The 12,156-nt window shown below is 38.8% G+C and overlaps 2 protein-coding genes across 2 annotated transcripts; one reads left to right on the top strand and one right to left on the bottom strand.

Moving 5' to 3' along the window:
- Positions 1-237: 237 nt before the first annotated feature.
- On the top strand, positions 238-3,968 carry LOC123915617 (3-oxoacyl-[acyl-carrier-protein] synthase I, chloroplastic-like). Its single transcript, XM_045966804.1, has 8 exons — positions 238-501; positions 1,044-1,402; positions 1,661-2,092; positions 2,351-2,524; positions 2,769-2,882; positions 2,987-3,088; positions 3,316-3,382; positions 3,482-3,968. Exons 1-8 carry the CDS (start codon positions 369-371, stop codon positions 3,547-3,549), a joined length of 1,449 nt encoding a protein of 482 aa, XP_045822760.1. The 5' UTR covers positions 238-368; the 3' UTR covers positions 3,550-3,968.
- A 5,306-nt stretch (positions 3,969-9,274) lies between these two features.
- Positions 9,275-11,641, bottom strand: LOC123915615 (30S ribosomal protein S6 alpha, chloroplastic). Its single transcript, XM_045966803.1, has 2 exons — positions 11,139-11,641; positions 9,275-9,763 (listed from the first exon to the last, which is right to left on the bottom strand). Exons 1-2 carry the CDS (start codon positions 11,511-11,513, stop codon positions 9,524-9,526), a joined length of 615 nt encoding a protein of 204 aa, XP_045822759.1. The 5' UTR covers positions 11,514-11,641; the 3' UTR covers positions 9,275-9,523.
- Positions 11,642-12,156: the final 515 nt, after the last annotated feature.

The raw sequence follows: 12,156 nt of genomic DNA, 5'->3' as shown, positions 1-12,156 counted from the left end.
GTGTTGGTGAAATTTGATTTGAGTAATAAACTGTTTCACACTTTCACTATTTTTCATTAAGCCAAGACATATTATATTACATACACCTGAACAATATAGTACGTATGTCTCAGTATAGTAGTTTTGGACAATAATCACAATCCACCAACAAATATGACATTCTTTAATTGAAGGTTGGAATGCAGTTGTTTATGTAGTTATTATGCAATTAAAATGAAAGAAATGCAAACCAAAAAACTTAATAGTATTTGTTTACTTCATTTCAGGACAAATAAAAAAGTGTTACACTTCACAACCCAAACTCAAAACAAAGCTTGGCTTTTATAATATATCAACATCAAATCCTTCCTTTTTGAAAGATAACCAACATGGTATGCTTTGGTATTTCTAGTACATGTTCTTTTGAGGTATCTTTGGTTAAGTATGAAGGTCTTAGATTGACTCAAAGAATGCAAATGTATTCAGTTGCATGCATGCCAAAAAGATTCATTTTAGCTTCTGGTAATTGTTCTTCATTTTTTACTCTTGATCCTTGTATTTTAGCTCAATCATGAATAGAAATAATGAATTACATTCTCAAATTTAGATCATTACTCAGAAAATAGATTAAGTTAGCTTAAAAAAATACAAATATTTTCTGTTTTTGCTAGATAGGTTGATAAATTAATAGTATTGGGAGTTTAATGGAGATATACTGTCGGCGTAATCCCATTTTCAGACCTGGATCCACTGCTGTATCTGCTTTACACAGTTGCACGCGGTAAAGGATCTTGGCCACAGATTTTTCATCGGACGGTTGTTGTACAAGCACTCAGAACAATATGATCTAAACTAAGCCTATCTTTGGTATCAATGGTGGATATGCCAGAATCACAGTGATCCATCGTGATTTCACTGAAGCTACACTCTGTAGCTTTTGAAAAATCACAGTGAATCACCGTGATTCTGGCATACCCACCGTGAAACCAAACATAGGCTAAAATGAATTTATCTTACATCTTTATTGTTAATTGGATTTGAAACTTGCTACTTGCATTATACAGGCAAGAAACGCCAAACAATCAAAGCAATGGCTTCTCCAACTACAGCAGCACCTAAAAGAGAGAAAGATCCAAAAAAGAGAGTAGTTATAACAGGAATGGGTCTTGTATCAGTCTTTGGAAGTGACATAGATACATTTTACAACAAACTTTTAGAGGGAGAAAGTGGGATAAGCCTAATAGATAGGTTTGATGCTTCAAGCTTACCTGTCCGTTTTGGCGGTCAGATACGCGATTTCTCTACAAAAGGTTACATCAATGAAGAGAATGACCGGCACCTCGATGATTGCTTGAAGTATTGTTTAGTTTCAGGCAAGAGAGCACTTGAAGATGCTAATCTTGGATATGAAGTCCTTAAAAATGTAAGTCAAAATCAAAAGTATTTTTCGAAGTTTCATAACTTAGGACTGATACCACAAGGCACAAACTATATAGTTGATTAGACTTTAGAGATAATGTTATAATCTGAACCGTAATATTTAAATACAAGTTATATATGGTAAACCATAAACTTGAAATAATAGAAAGGAACTACAACCTCTCTGTAGTCAGAGACGTAAACAAAATTGGCCGAACTTCGTTATCAAATATCTTATGGTTAGTTTTTTTCTTTCTAACAGATGGACAAAACAAGAATAGGAGTTATAGTGGGAACAGGACTGGGAGGTGTAGCCACTTTTAGCAATGCTGTTCATGCTCTCATACAAAAGGGACCTAGTGAAATTTCTCCATTTTTCATTCCCCATTCCATCCCCAACATGAGTTCTGCTTTGTTGGCTATAGAAACTGGCCTAACAGGACCAAATTATTCCATTTCTACTGCTTGTGCAACAGCAAATTACTGCTTTTGTGCTGCTTCTCATCACATTAGAAGTGGTGAAGTAGATATTATGGTGGTTGGTGGTACCGAAGCTTCAATTATACCTTCTGGTGTTGGAGGATTCATTGCTTGCAGGGCTTTGTCTCAGAGGAATGAAGAACCTATGAAGGCTTCAAGACCATGGGACAAAAATCGTGATGGTTTTGTTATCGGTGAAGGCTCTGGTGTCCTGGTAGAATCTTAAACTTACTATTTTGTTTCAGAGATTTGACTCCTCTAAAGTGAATACTGAGAAAATCAACGGTTGATATTTTACACACTTCATTATTTGTTTATCAACAGTTGATATTATCCACTTTACTCGCTAAAGCGAGCTGCTCACTTTAACGAAGTTTGGTCCTTACTAGCATTATGTCTTAGCATGTTTTCTTTCAATTAACTAATGTTCACCTAATGCAATTCAAATGATGCCAATTTGATTTGAGAGAAGATAATGGAGAGCTTGGAGAGTGCAACAAAGAGGGGAGCAAGAATACTTGCTGAATACTTGGGTGGTGCCATAACATGTGATGCTCATCATATGACTGATCCAAGGTCTGATGGATTTGGAGTTTCATCTTGCATAAAAAAGAGTTTAGAAGATGCCGGGGTTTCCGTTGAAGAGGTAAGCAACAAGTAATCAGTGATATGAAAACTTGGAAAAAATTATTTTAGTGCATGTTAATATCATGGTGTGCCTCAGTGATTTTAGTAAAAACTACATTTTCGAACGTTAACAAAATCACAGTACTACTGTGGTTTCGTCGAACATACTGTGATTTCAAATATGCACCCGAACCAGTTCAAATTCTCATATTCATGTGAAATTGATGAATTCTAATCAATTGGTTGATTTCTAAATTGTAAAGGTGAACTATGTGAATGCTCATGCCACATCAACACTAGCTGGTGACTTGGCTGAGGTTAATGCAATCAAAAAGGTTTTTAAGAACACATCAGAATTGAAAATGAATGGGACAAAGGTAAGAAATTTATTTACTTTCTGTATATGTTTTAGAACCCCAAGAACATCCTTTTATTGATCTTGAAGCTTATTATTATAGTCTCCTCCTCTCTCTTTTTTCAGTCAATGATTGGCCACTGTCTTGGTGCTGCTGGTGGTTTGGAAGCTATAGCAACTATCAAAGCAATAACAACTGGCTGGTTGCATCCAACTATTAACCAAGATGTATTGTCATGGCTTGAAACTTATCTTATTACTCAATTTCTAGAAAAACAACTTAATTAATCGCTTATAGCATAAGTGCTTATGCAAAAGCTATCATTAAAAGGGTATAGAAATAAGCTGAAAACAGTCTCACAAGTATTTATGTTAGTACATAAGCTCAATTAAATTAATTCAAACAAACCTCAAACACGCTTCGTTTTGTCTGATATTTTTCCCTTTTTCCACAGAACTTGGAGGATGATGTTACAATTGATACTGTTCCTAATGTTAAGAAAAAGCATGAAGTTAATGTTGGTATGTAGGTTGTCTTGGTGTGAATATTACATTTGCATTTTATTATGTTTCTAAAATGTAAAAAGAATATGTTTCTGATATTTATTATTCTTTATGCAGCTATCTCCAATTCATTTGGGTTTGGTGGACACAATTCAGTAGTTGTCTTTGCCCCTTACATGCCCTAAAGTGGAATTCAAGCTCAAGTTGATATTACGTTTGCATTTTTTCACATTATTTAGTTCATCTGGATTATATAAGCAATTAGAAACGTGTTATTTTTTAAGTAATAGTTCATTTGAGACACTAGTTCCTTTTTAATTTCTTTACTTTTTCCTTTTTTAAATTGTGTTCATTTTAAATCGTCATCAAGGAGATGATATACTTAAGGACTAAACAATTATGATAGAGAGAAGTTTGAAGACAAGTTAGGAAAAATAAATTTTCATAAATTATAAAAGAAAATAGTGAGACATATTAAATTTACGGACATTCTCTTATGTTGTTTTGTCTAATACACAAATAAGGGCTCGTTTGGATTCAGCTTATTTTTTAGCTTATGCAAATAAAACAAGTTTTACATAAATTTATAAGTTTTTACTAACAAAAATTATATTTTTATAAGCTATTTTATCATAAACTACCTTGAAAGGTTTATAATAATGCATAAAAACTTATTTATTTACATAAGCTGTTTTGCATAAGCTAAAAAATAAGCCAATCCAAACGGCCCCTAAATTAATTTTGCTCTATGTCCAAGTTTATTTTCTACCATTTGATTAATAAGTCTCATCATATCTTATTTAATTTATTAGTGAGATTTATTGATCCAATGATTGAAACATACTTGTGCATGGTATAAAATTTATCTCACATTTTTTTCTTTTACTATAAAAATTTATCTCACTTGTACACCATATAATTGTCTCTCTTATATTTATTTATTTATTAAATTGAAAATGAAAAACAAAAAATATGAGAAATAAAACGGGCTCTTACTTGCTGAGCAAGGATAGGGATATTAAAGTTTGAATCCTCTGGAGAGGAGGGGATGAGAATGAAGAAGCCTTCCTCTTGAGGTAGAACTAGTTCGTATCATATATGAGAACTTCCTATAAAGGAATGAATAAAGTTGTATATTGCATTACTTTTGAGAGTTTACAAGAGGTGTATATATACACAAGTATAACAAGTATAGTAACCTAATTGGAGTAAATTAAGGAACAAATATCTCCAACAATTAAGGTGATTGACTCTATAGACTTTATACAAATCCTAAAATAATAATGATAATAATTAAATACTAATTATGCTTGATATCCCCCCGCAAGTTGGGCGACCTGGAAGAAAGATGCAACTTGGATAGTAGAAACTCGAACCGGGGGCGAAGCAGAGGCTTGGTGAGAATGTCAGCAAGCTGGTCGTTGGTAGAGACGAAGGAAACACGAAAACGGCCACGTTGAACGTTTTCACGGACAAAGTGATAAGCTAAGGCTATGTGCTTCATTCTGGAGTGGAAGACAGGATTAGCACTCAGATGTGTAGCACCAAGATTGTCGCAGTAGATGACAGGACCAGCTGTAGGAGTGTGACCAAGTTCAGTGAACAAAGAGAGTACCCAAAGGAGTTCACTGGCCGTGTCGGCCAAGGCTTTATATTCAGCTTCAGTGGATGATCGAGCAACCGAGCGTTGCTTGCGGGAACTCCAAGAGATGGGGGTGTCGCCAAGATAGAGCAGGTAACCAGTGGTAGAGATGTAATCATCTTTGTCACCCACCCAGTCCGCATCTGAGTACGCATGAAAGTTCAGGGGAGCAGTCGCGGAGATGAAAATGCCTTTGTCGCAAGAGCCGGCCAGATAGCGAAGTAGGCGCTTGAGAGCCAACCAGTGCATGGTGCTCGGGTTCTGCATGAACTGAGCAAGTTTGTTGGTCGCGAAGGCAATGTCTGGTCGAGTAAGACTCAAGTATTGGAGACTTCCAACTAGTGCTCGGTATTCAGTCGGGGAGGGCAAGGGATCACCAGAGTTTTTGAGCAGCGGAGGAGTAGCAGTTATTGGAGTGGACGCTGGTTTAGCTTCTGTCATGCCCGACTTTTGAAGGAGATCAGTGATGTATTTCCGTTGTGAAAGAAACATGCCCGCAGCGGAAGGAATGACTTCAACACCCAGGAAATAATTGAGATAGCCAAGATCTTTCAATGAGAAACGGGCAGCAAGTGTAGCAATGAGACGAGACAATTCTGTCGAGGAGCTCCCCGTAACAATGATGTCGTCGACATAGACGAGCAAGTATAGTGTCGCGCGTGGTGTCCGCTGAATGAACAAAGAAGCATCGGCGGTGGAATTGACGAAGCCAATGGAGAGCAGGAATACACGAAGTTCCATATACCAAGCGCGAGGAGCTTGCTTTAACCCGTAGAGCGCCTTCTTTAGGCGACAGACATGATCAGGGAAGCTTTTGTTAACAAAGCCAGGTGGTTGAGCCATGTAGACCTCCTCGTTGAGCGTCCCTTGAAGAAAGGCATTGTTAACATCAAGCTGGCGGACGGACCATCCTTGTCGAACTGCCAAGGCGAGGATGATCCGAATTGTCACTGGTTTGACGACGGGGCTAAATGTTTCTGTGTAGTCACAACCAGGGCGTTGATGGAAACCCTTAGCGACCAATCGAGCCTTGTACCTATCAATGGACCCATCTGGATTTCTCTTGATGCGAAAGACCCACTTACAACCAACCAAATTTTGAGCAGAGGAACGACCAACGAGTTCCCAGGTGTTGTTGCGATGTAGGGCATCAAATTCAGCCAACATGGCGGAACGCCAGTCCGGATCACGAAGGGCTTGGGTAATAGTACTAGGTTCCATCGGGGATGAGGGACGGACATGGAGGTTGAGTTTGTGGATGGGTTTGACGATGTTGTTTTTGGACCGGGTGATGATCCCACCGCCATGGGGTTCAGTGGTCGTTGTGGGGGGAGAGGTCGTTTGTGGTTGTGGGAGCAATGTTGGCTGTAAGGAGGAAGGGGGGTCATTACTGGTCGTTTCATTGCTCGTTGTATTTGAGGACGAGGATTGGGATGTGGTCGGGGAGGAAATGCCAGACGGGGAGGGAGGCTCAACAAGTGAGGTATCCGGGGATGTGGGATTGGTGCTCGCAGTAGGTGGAGCGATGGTCGGCAAGACGGGCAGTTGGAGTGGACCAGTCTGTGAGGTCGTGGACGTGATCGGTTGGGCCACCAGTGAACGGAAGGGGAATTCAGTTTCGACGAACTTGACATGGCGAGAGGTGTAAATCCGTCCAGTTGAAGGATCGAGGCATAGATATGCATGTTGATCAGCTGAGTAACCTACAAAAACACACATAGTAGACTTTGGAGCAAGTTTATGGTTAGCATAAGGTTTAATCCAAGGAAAACACAAACATCCAAAACATTTTAATTTATGATAATCCGGACTAATGCGGATGAGTTTAGAGTAAGGTGATTGGTGCCCGAGGATTGGGGTAGGGAGACGGTTAATGAGGTAGGCTGCAGTGGTCATGGCGTGAGGCCAGTAGGTGAGGGGAAGGCCAGCGTGGTGAAGGAGGGAGAGACCGGTTTCGGCAATGTGCCGATTCCGCCGTTCAGAGATGCCATTGTGTTCGGGTGTATGAGGGGGAGTGGTGTGGTGACTTATGCCATGAGTACTTAGAAAGGAACGAAGACCAATGTATTCGCCACCATTGTCAGTGTATAGGACTTTTATTTTGTGTTGGTAGAAGTTTTCAACTAGTGTTTTAAATTTGGGAAAAATAGATTGCACATCAGATTTTAGTTTCATGGGATATAGCCATATATAGCGAGTATAATGATCAACAAACAAACAATAGTAACGAAGACCATCAATAGATAAAACAGGGGAAGTCCATACATCAGAAAAAATTATTTCTAATGGATAAGTAGATGTAAGAGTAGATTCATGAAAAGGAAGTTTATGACTTTTATTAATTTGGCATGAATTACAATCTGATTGCGGAAATTTATTTGAACCTAAAGAAAAATGATGTTGAATAAATTTAAAGATGGAAGTTGAAGGGTGTCCAAGCTTGTGATGCCAGGAAGCAGAGGATTCCACTTGGACGGTGTGGGCGGAAGGTGAGGTCGTGGGCAACAGATAAAGTCCATTCACACATGAGCCTTTATGGGTTGTTTGGCGTGTCTGCAAGTCCATGACATAAAAAGAGTTTGGTAAGAAAACAACTGCAGAGTTAGTTTGTTTGGTGAGTTGAGAAACAGAAATGATTTGTTGTTTCATGGAGGGAACATAAAGAGCATTAGACAAGGATAAATCATTAATTAAAAGTGTTCCAGAGTGAGAGATGTTTAAACCTGAACCATTCCCCATGAAGAGGGAGTCGGGGCCAGTGTATGGATGGTGAAGTGCCAGATTTGTAAGGTCGTTGGTCACATGATGTGTTGCTCCACTGTCGAGCAGAAAACCAGGCGAGGATGTGCCAGCAGTAGCGGAGTGGGCCTGGGCCTGGCCAGTGGTGCTCGGAGAAGAACGAGGAGGTGCGGGGACGCTGGGGTGTTGGGTCCGAAAAAGTTGGCAGTCAGCGAGGACGTGTCCCTTGGTGTTGCACCATTGACATCGACCAAGGAATGGTTTGCGATCACCTGGGCGTTGGTTGGTCGGTGCAGGTGCCTGACTTGGTCGAGGCTTGTTGTTGGTCGACCTTGCCTGAGCGTGCAGCGCAGTAACAGGAACAGGTGATTGGCGTTGAGCAGCAGCAAGAGAGAGTTCCTGGATGAGGAGCTTTTCGAGGAGATCATCAAAGGTGATTGGAGTGTCCCTTGCGTTGACCCCATCAATGACTGCTCGGTAACCGTCATCAAGGCCGCGCAAGACATGGTCGGTCATGTCCTCGACGGAGACAGCAGATCCGAGAGAGGCGAGGAGATCAGCAGTTTGCTTCAGAGAGTGCATGTAGGTCGTGATGGATTGAGTACCTTTCGAGGCCATCCGAAGACGTTCCTTGAGTTGTTTAAGGTGACTGCGGGAGGCTTTGGCATAGGTGTTCTTGAGAAGCTCCCAGAGGTCGTGCGAGGTCTTCGTCTGGGACACCAAGGAGGCCACCTCGTCGGAAAGAGTGGTGAGGATGGCACCATAGATGAGGCGATCCTGGCGACGCCATGTTTGAAAAGCAGGGTTTGGTGATGTTACCGGAGGCGTTGCGGTGGTGGTGATCGTTGCTGTCGGCGCAGGGAACGATCCATCAGTGTATTTGAGTAGATCAAAACCATCAAGGAAGGCTTCTACCTGGAGTTTCCAATTGAGGTAATTGGTAGGGAGAAGCTTGGTGACACCGCTGAGGGTGATACACGCAAAGGGTTTGGAGGGTTCATAGGGGTTAGCTATGGAGCGAGAGCCATCGGAAGCCATGGGAGGCAAAGTGTTACGGCAAACGGAGAAAAAACGGCGTTTTCTGGTTTAACAGGGTAGGGCTGGAACGTTACCAACTGATACCATATAAAGGAATGAATAAAGTTGTATATTGCATTACTTTTGAGAGTTTACAAGAGGTGTATATATACACAAGTATAGTAACCTAATTGGAGTAAATTAAGGAACAAATATCTCCAACAATTAAGGTGATTGACTCTATAGACTTTATACAAATCCTAAAATAATAATGATAATAATTAAATACTAATTATGCTTGATACTTCCTTTACCCCTCACTATTTTCTTTAAAATCTTACTCCTCCAAAGTTATCAATCCGGATGAGGAAAAACACCTTTTCTTACATCCGAATGGATAAATCTAGAGGTAAAAAAAAGTGTTTATTCCCGTACATATAAATAAATCTGGATGGAAGCGATTTTAAAGAATCATCTGATGAGAAAAGAAGCGATTTTAGACATTTAATCCATGAACAACCCGATGACAAATTTATACCTTAATTGATAATATACAGCACTTTGTACTAGACATTATGACTCTGCACACTGCTAGTAATAGCACATACATCTCTCCTTTAATTTAAACCAACAATGTTACAAAAATACTTTAATACATATGAAAATGAAGGGAAAAAAAATCATACCACAACAACAAATGACGAATGTTACATTCTTTTTCTATCCATCCTTTTTTCAGAGCTACTCGAGATGCCAAAAAACTAATCTCTCCTTTTCCTGATTTTAAAGCTCGTTGATCGGATAACATTATCATCCCTCAATAGTGTATCTTCAAGAACGGCTATGGACTCTGGCTTCGTGAAGTAGGTGAATAGGAGGTAGATGCCATCCATATAGGTGTTGGTCTCTCCTTCCTTGTTTTTCTTCTGGATGCTATATGCTAGTGGAATAACACCTCTGTTAAAAACCTCTACATACATGCCACCTCCAGCAACAAGAAGCTGCACGACGGAAAATCATAGGAATAGTGTGTGTTTTACCAATGAGAATAGAATGTGTAAACATTTAGTTCACATAATTCAATAGCAAAACAATTTCATCAGCAGTGCAGCACATAATGCAGATTGAGTCAAGTCAAACTCAGATATTAAATCACGGTTCAAATTCCGTAAACATTTGCAGTTGTGAATTATCAAGCTTAACATCTGAATTATAAATTGTATCAAATCACAAGATTCAGAGACATAATATACAATAGCTTGAAATATACTCCCTTCGGTCCTATATATAAGAAAAGTTTTACTTTTTAGGTTCATTGTAGAATGAATGTAGCTAAACTATAATATAGTCTACATCCATTCTACAATGAACCTAAAAAGTAAAATTTTTCTTATATATAGGACTAGAGAGAGTATGTAATAAATGAAGTTTGATGGTCAATTCAGTAATTTTAAGGTATGAATCGACCAAACAGCTTAACCATAAGTCATAGCTGAGTCATACTATCAACAAATATAAAAGCTGATAAATAAGAACTCAAAACAGTAAACACAGAAGTAACAGAAATTCACAAGTCAAGATTCTTGTTCTAGATAAAAATGGTAGTTTCTTCCCTAGAGCTTGTACCCCACATTTTTTTATGGACATAACATCAGTTTTCCCTTCTTTTCCTTAGGAAACACATAAAGTGATTGCATTAAGCCTATGTCTCAGAAGAACAAAACAAAGCAATGAATTATTCAAATAAAAGGCTAGCCAAACAAGGCTGCATAGGGTAATCAAATGACCGCGTAAAATGTTTATTTCATCTATTTAAATAATGACTAAATCATAAGGTTTATATTGGTGATACAGAATTGCACTGATTCATGAAGCCATGGAGCCATTTGTAATTCATCGAACGACATAGCTAGTTTTCCGAATCGAATCAATTCATGTGATTCAAATAATGAATTATACAACTCTAACAAATCTAGTCACCTCACCTCTAATCTATGAAGCATGGACACAAACACGGACACCGGACACGTCGACACCGATAATAATGTGAGAAAATGATACAAACAATTCAATGTAATTATAATTATAAGTGTTGGTGTCGTGTCGGTACATGTCCGACACCATACACGCCTATCCGAGGAGTATCGGTGCTTCATAGCCTCTTATACACACACATAGATATTAGATAAAACCTATTGGCTACTCATCATAGAAGAGTTAATTTATAATTATAATTCAAATTAAGCAGTATCAAAGTAACATAAACAAGAACATTAGGTTTAGCTAGAACATATAGGATAAGTTCAATTTGATTAACTCAAAAGTTATCAAACAAAGAAATGTATGAGAAAGAAGTGAAAAGGGTGAGAATTGGACCTCTTCATATTTCTGGGTGAATGCAAGACGTTCATCCTCAGACATGTCAGGCCTCAGAACCACCATGGTTTCGTACGGTCTGAGTCCGGGCGGGCATTCGGGTTCTTCTCTTTCTTCAAGATCAGCAAACCCTGGAATAACAACATCATCATCATCGTCGTCGTCATCATCATCATCATCAGAACCCAATCCACCTTCAAAGAAGGAACCAGTAAAGTTTAGGGTTTGTGCTTTAAGGGAGAAGTTGGAATAGTTGTTGTTCCTCTTTAGGTGAAAGTTTGATTGAGGAAATGCGCGAAATGGAGAAGAAATAGAAGGAGCGTATAGAGAAGAAGAAGATGAAAGAGGAATTGAAGTGAGTGAAGAGAATGCCATTGATGCCACTGTGGTTACTTTGCTTAGAAGAAGAAGAAGAAGAAGAAGAAGAAGAAGAAATGTAACCGAAAGAATGAAGGAGATAGATAGAGTCCAGATAAGGCCAACTCAACGCACACAGCGCAATATAGATGCAGCATATTGTTTTACTTTCTTTTTTATTCTTCAGTTTTTTTATTTTTATTTTTATATTTATCTATAATGAAGTTATTTTTTTATTAAATCAAAGTGTCTCTGCGCGCAACTGCAAAGACTAATCCTCTCGAGGTAACTGAGATCTATTTAAACGGTTGACCTCGCCCAACATATGTTTCTCCATACGCACCGACTGAGGATCGAACCCAAAATCAAATGATTAAGAGACCCAAATATCTACCACTAGTGTCACTATGTTGGTTATAACGAAGAAATTTATTTTTTATTTACCCTCCATTTTACAAAGAACTTTGTTCCGATAATTCAAATTTTAGCCACAAAATAAATAAAATCTTTTTTGGTTTTAGATGAAGTGACAATCCACAAAAATTAAACTCACATATAATTGTGAGATCTCGAGTTCGAATTCGGGTCACAACGTCCGACGTAACAATTTCGCCATTTTTCCAGTTGAGCTAGGACTTATGAGACAAATAAATAAAAAAAA

This window comes from Trifolium pratense, linkage group LG3 (genome assembly GCF_020283565.1).
Source record: "Trifolium pratense cultivar HEN17-A07 linkage group LG3, ARS_RC_1.1, whole genome shotgun sequence".
In the NCBI taxonomy this organism is placed as follows: domain Eukaryota; kingdom Viridiplantae; phylum Streptophyta; class Magnoliopsida; order Fabales; family Fabaceae; genus Trifolium; species Trifolium pratense.
Note: the sequence above shows the minus strand (reverse complement) of the source record. Positions and strands in the feature narration are given on the sequence as shown.

What these genes read in the sequence shown, in the direction of transcription:
- LOC123915617 (XM_045966804.1), top strand. Translation starts at nt 369, where the DNA reads ATGGTATGCTTTGGTATTTCTAGTACATGTTCTTTTGAGGTATCTTTG. An exon ending in GATATGAAGTCCTTAAAAAT is followed by an intron (nt 1,403 to 1,660) that starts GTAAGTCAAAAT and finishes TCTTTCTAACAG; the next exon opens with ATGGACAAAACAAGAATAGG. An exon ending in ATCCAACTATTAACCAAGAT is followed by an intron (nt 3,089 to 3,315) that starts GTATTGTCATGG and finishes CTTTTTCCACAG; the next exon opens with AACTTGGAGGATGATGTTAC.
- LOC123915615 (XM_045966803.1), bottom strand. Translation starts at nt 11,513, where the DNA reads ATGGCATTCTCTTCACTCACTTCAATTCCTCTTTCATCTTCTTCTTCT. An exon ending in TCACCCAGAAATATGAAGAG is followed by an intron (nt 9,764 to 11,138) that starts GTCCAATTCTCA and finishes TCCGTCGTGCAG; the next exon opens with CTTCTTGTTGCTGGAGGTGG.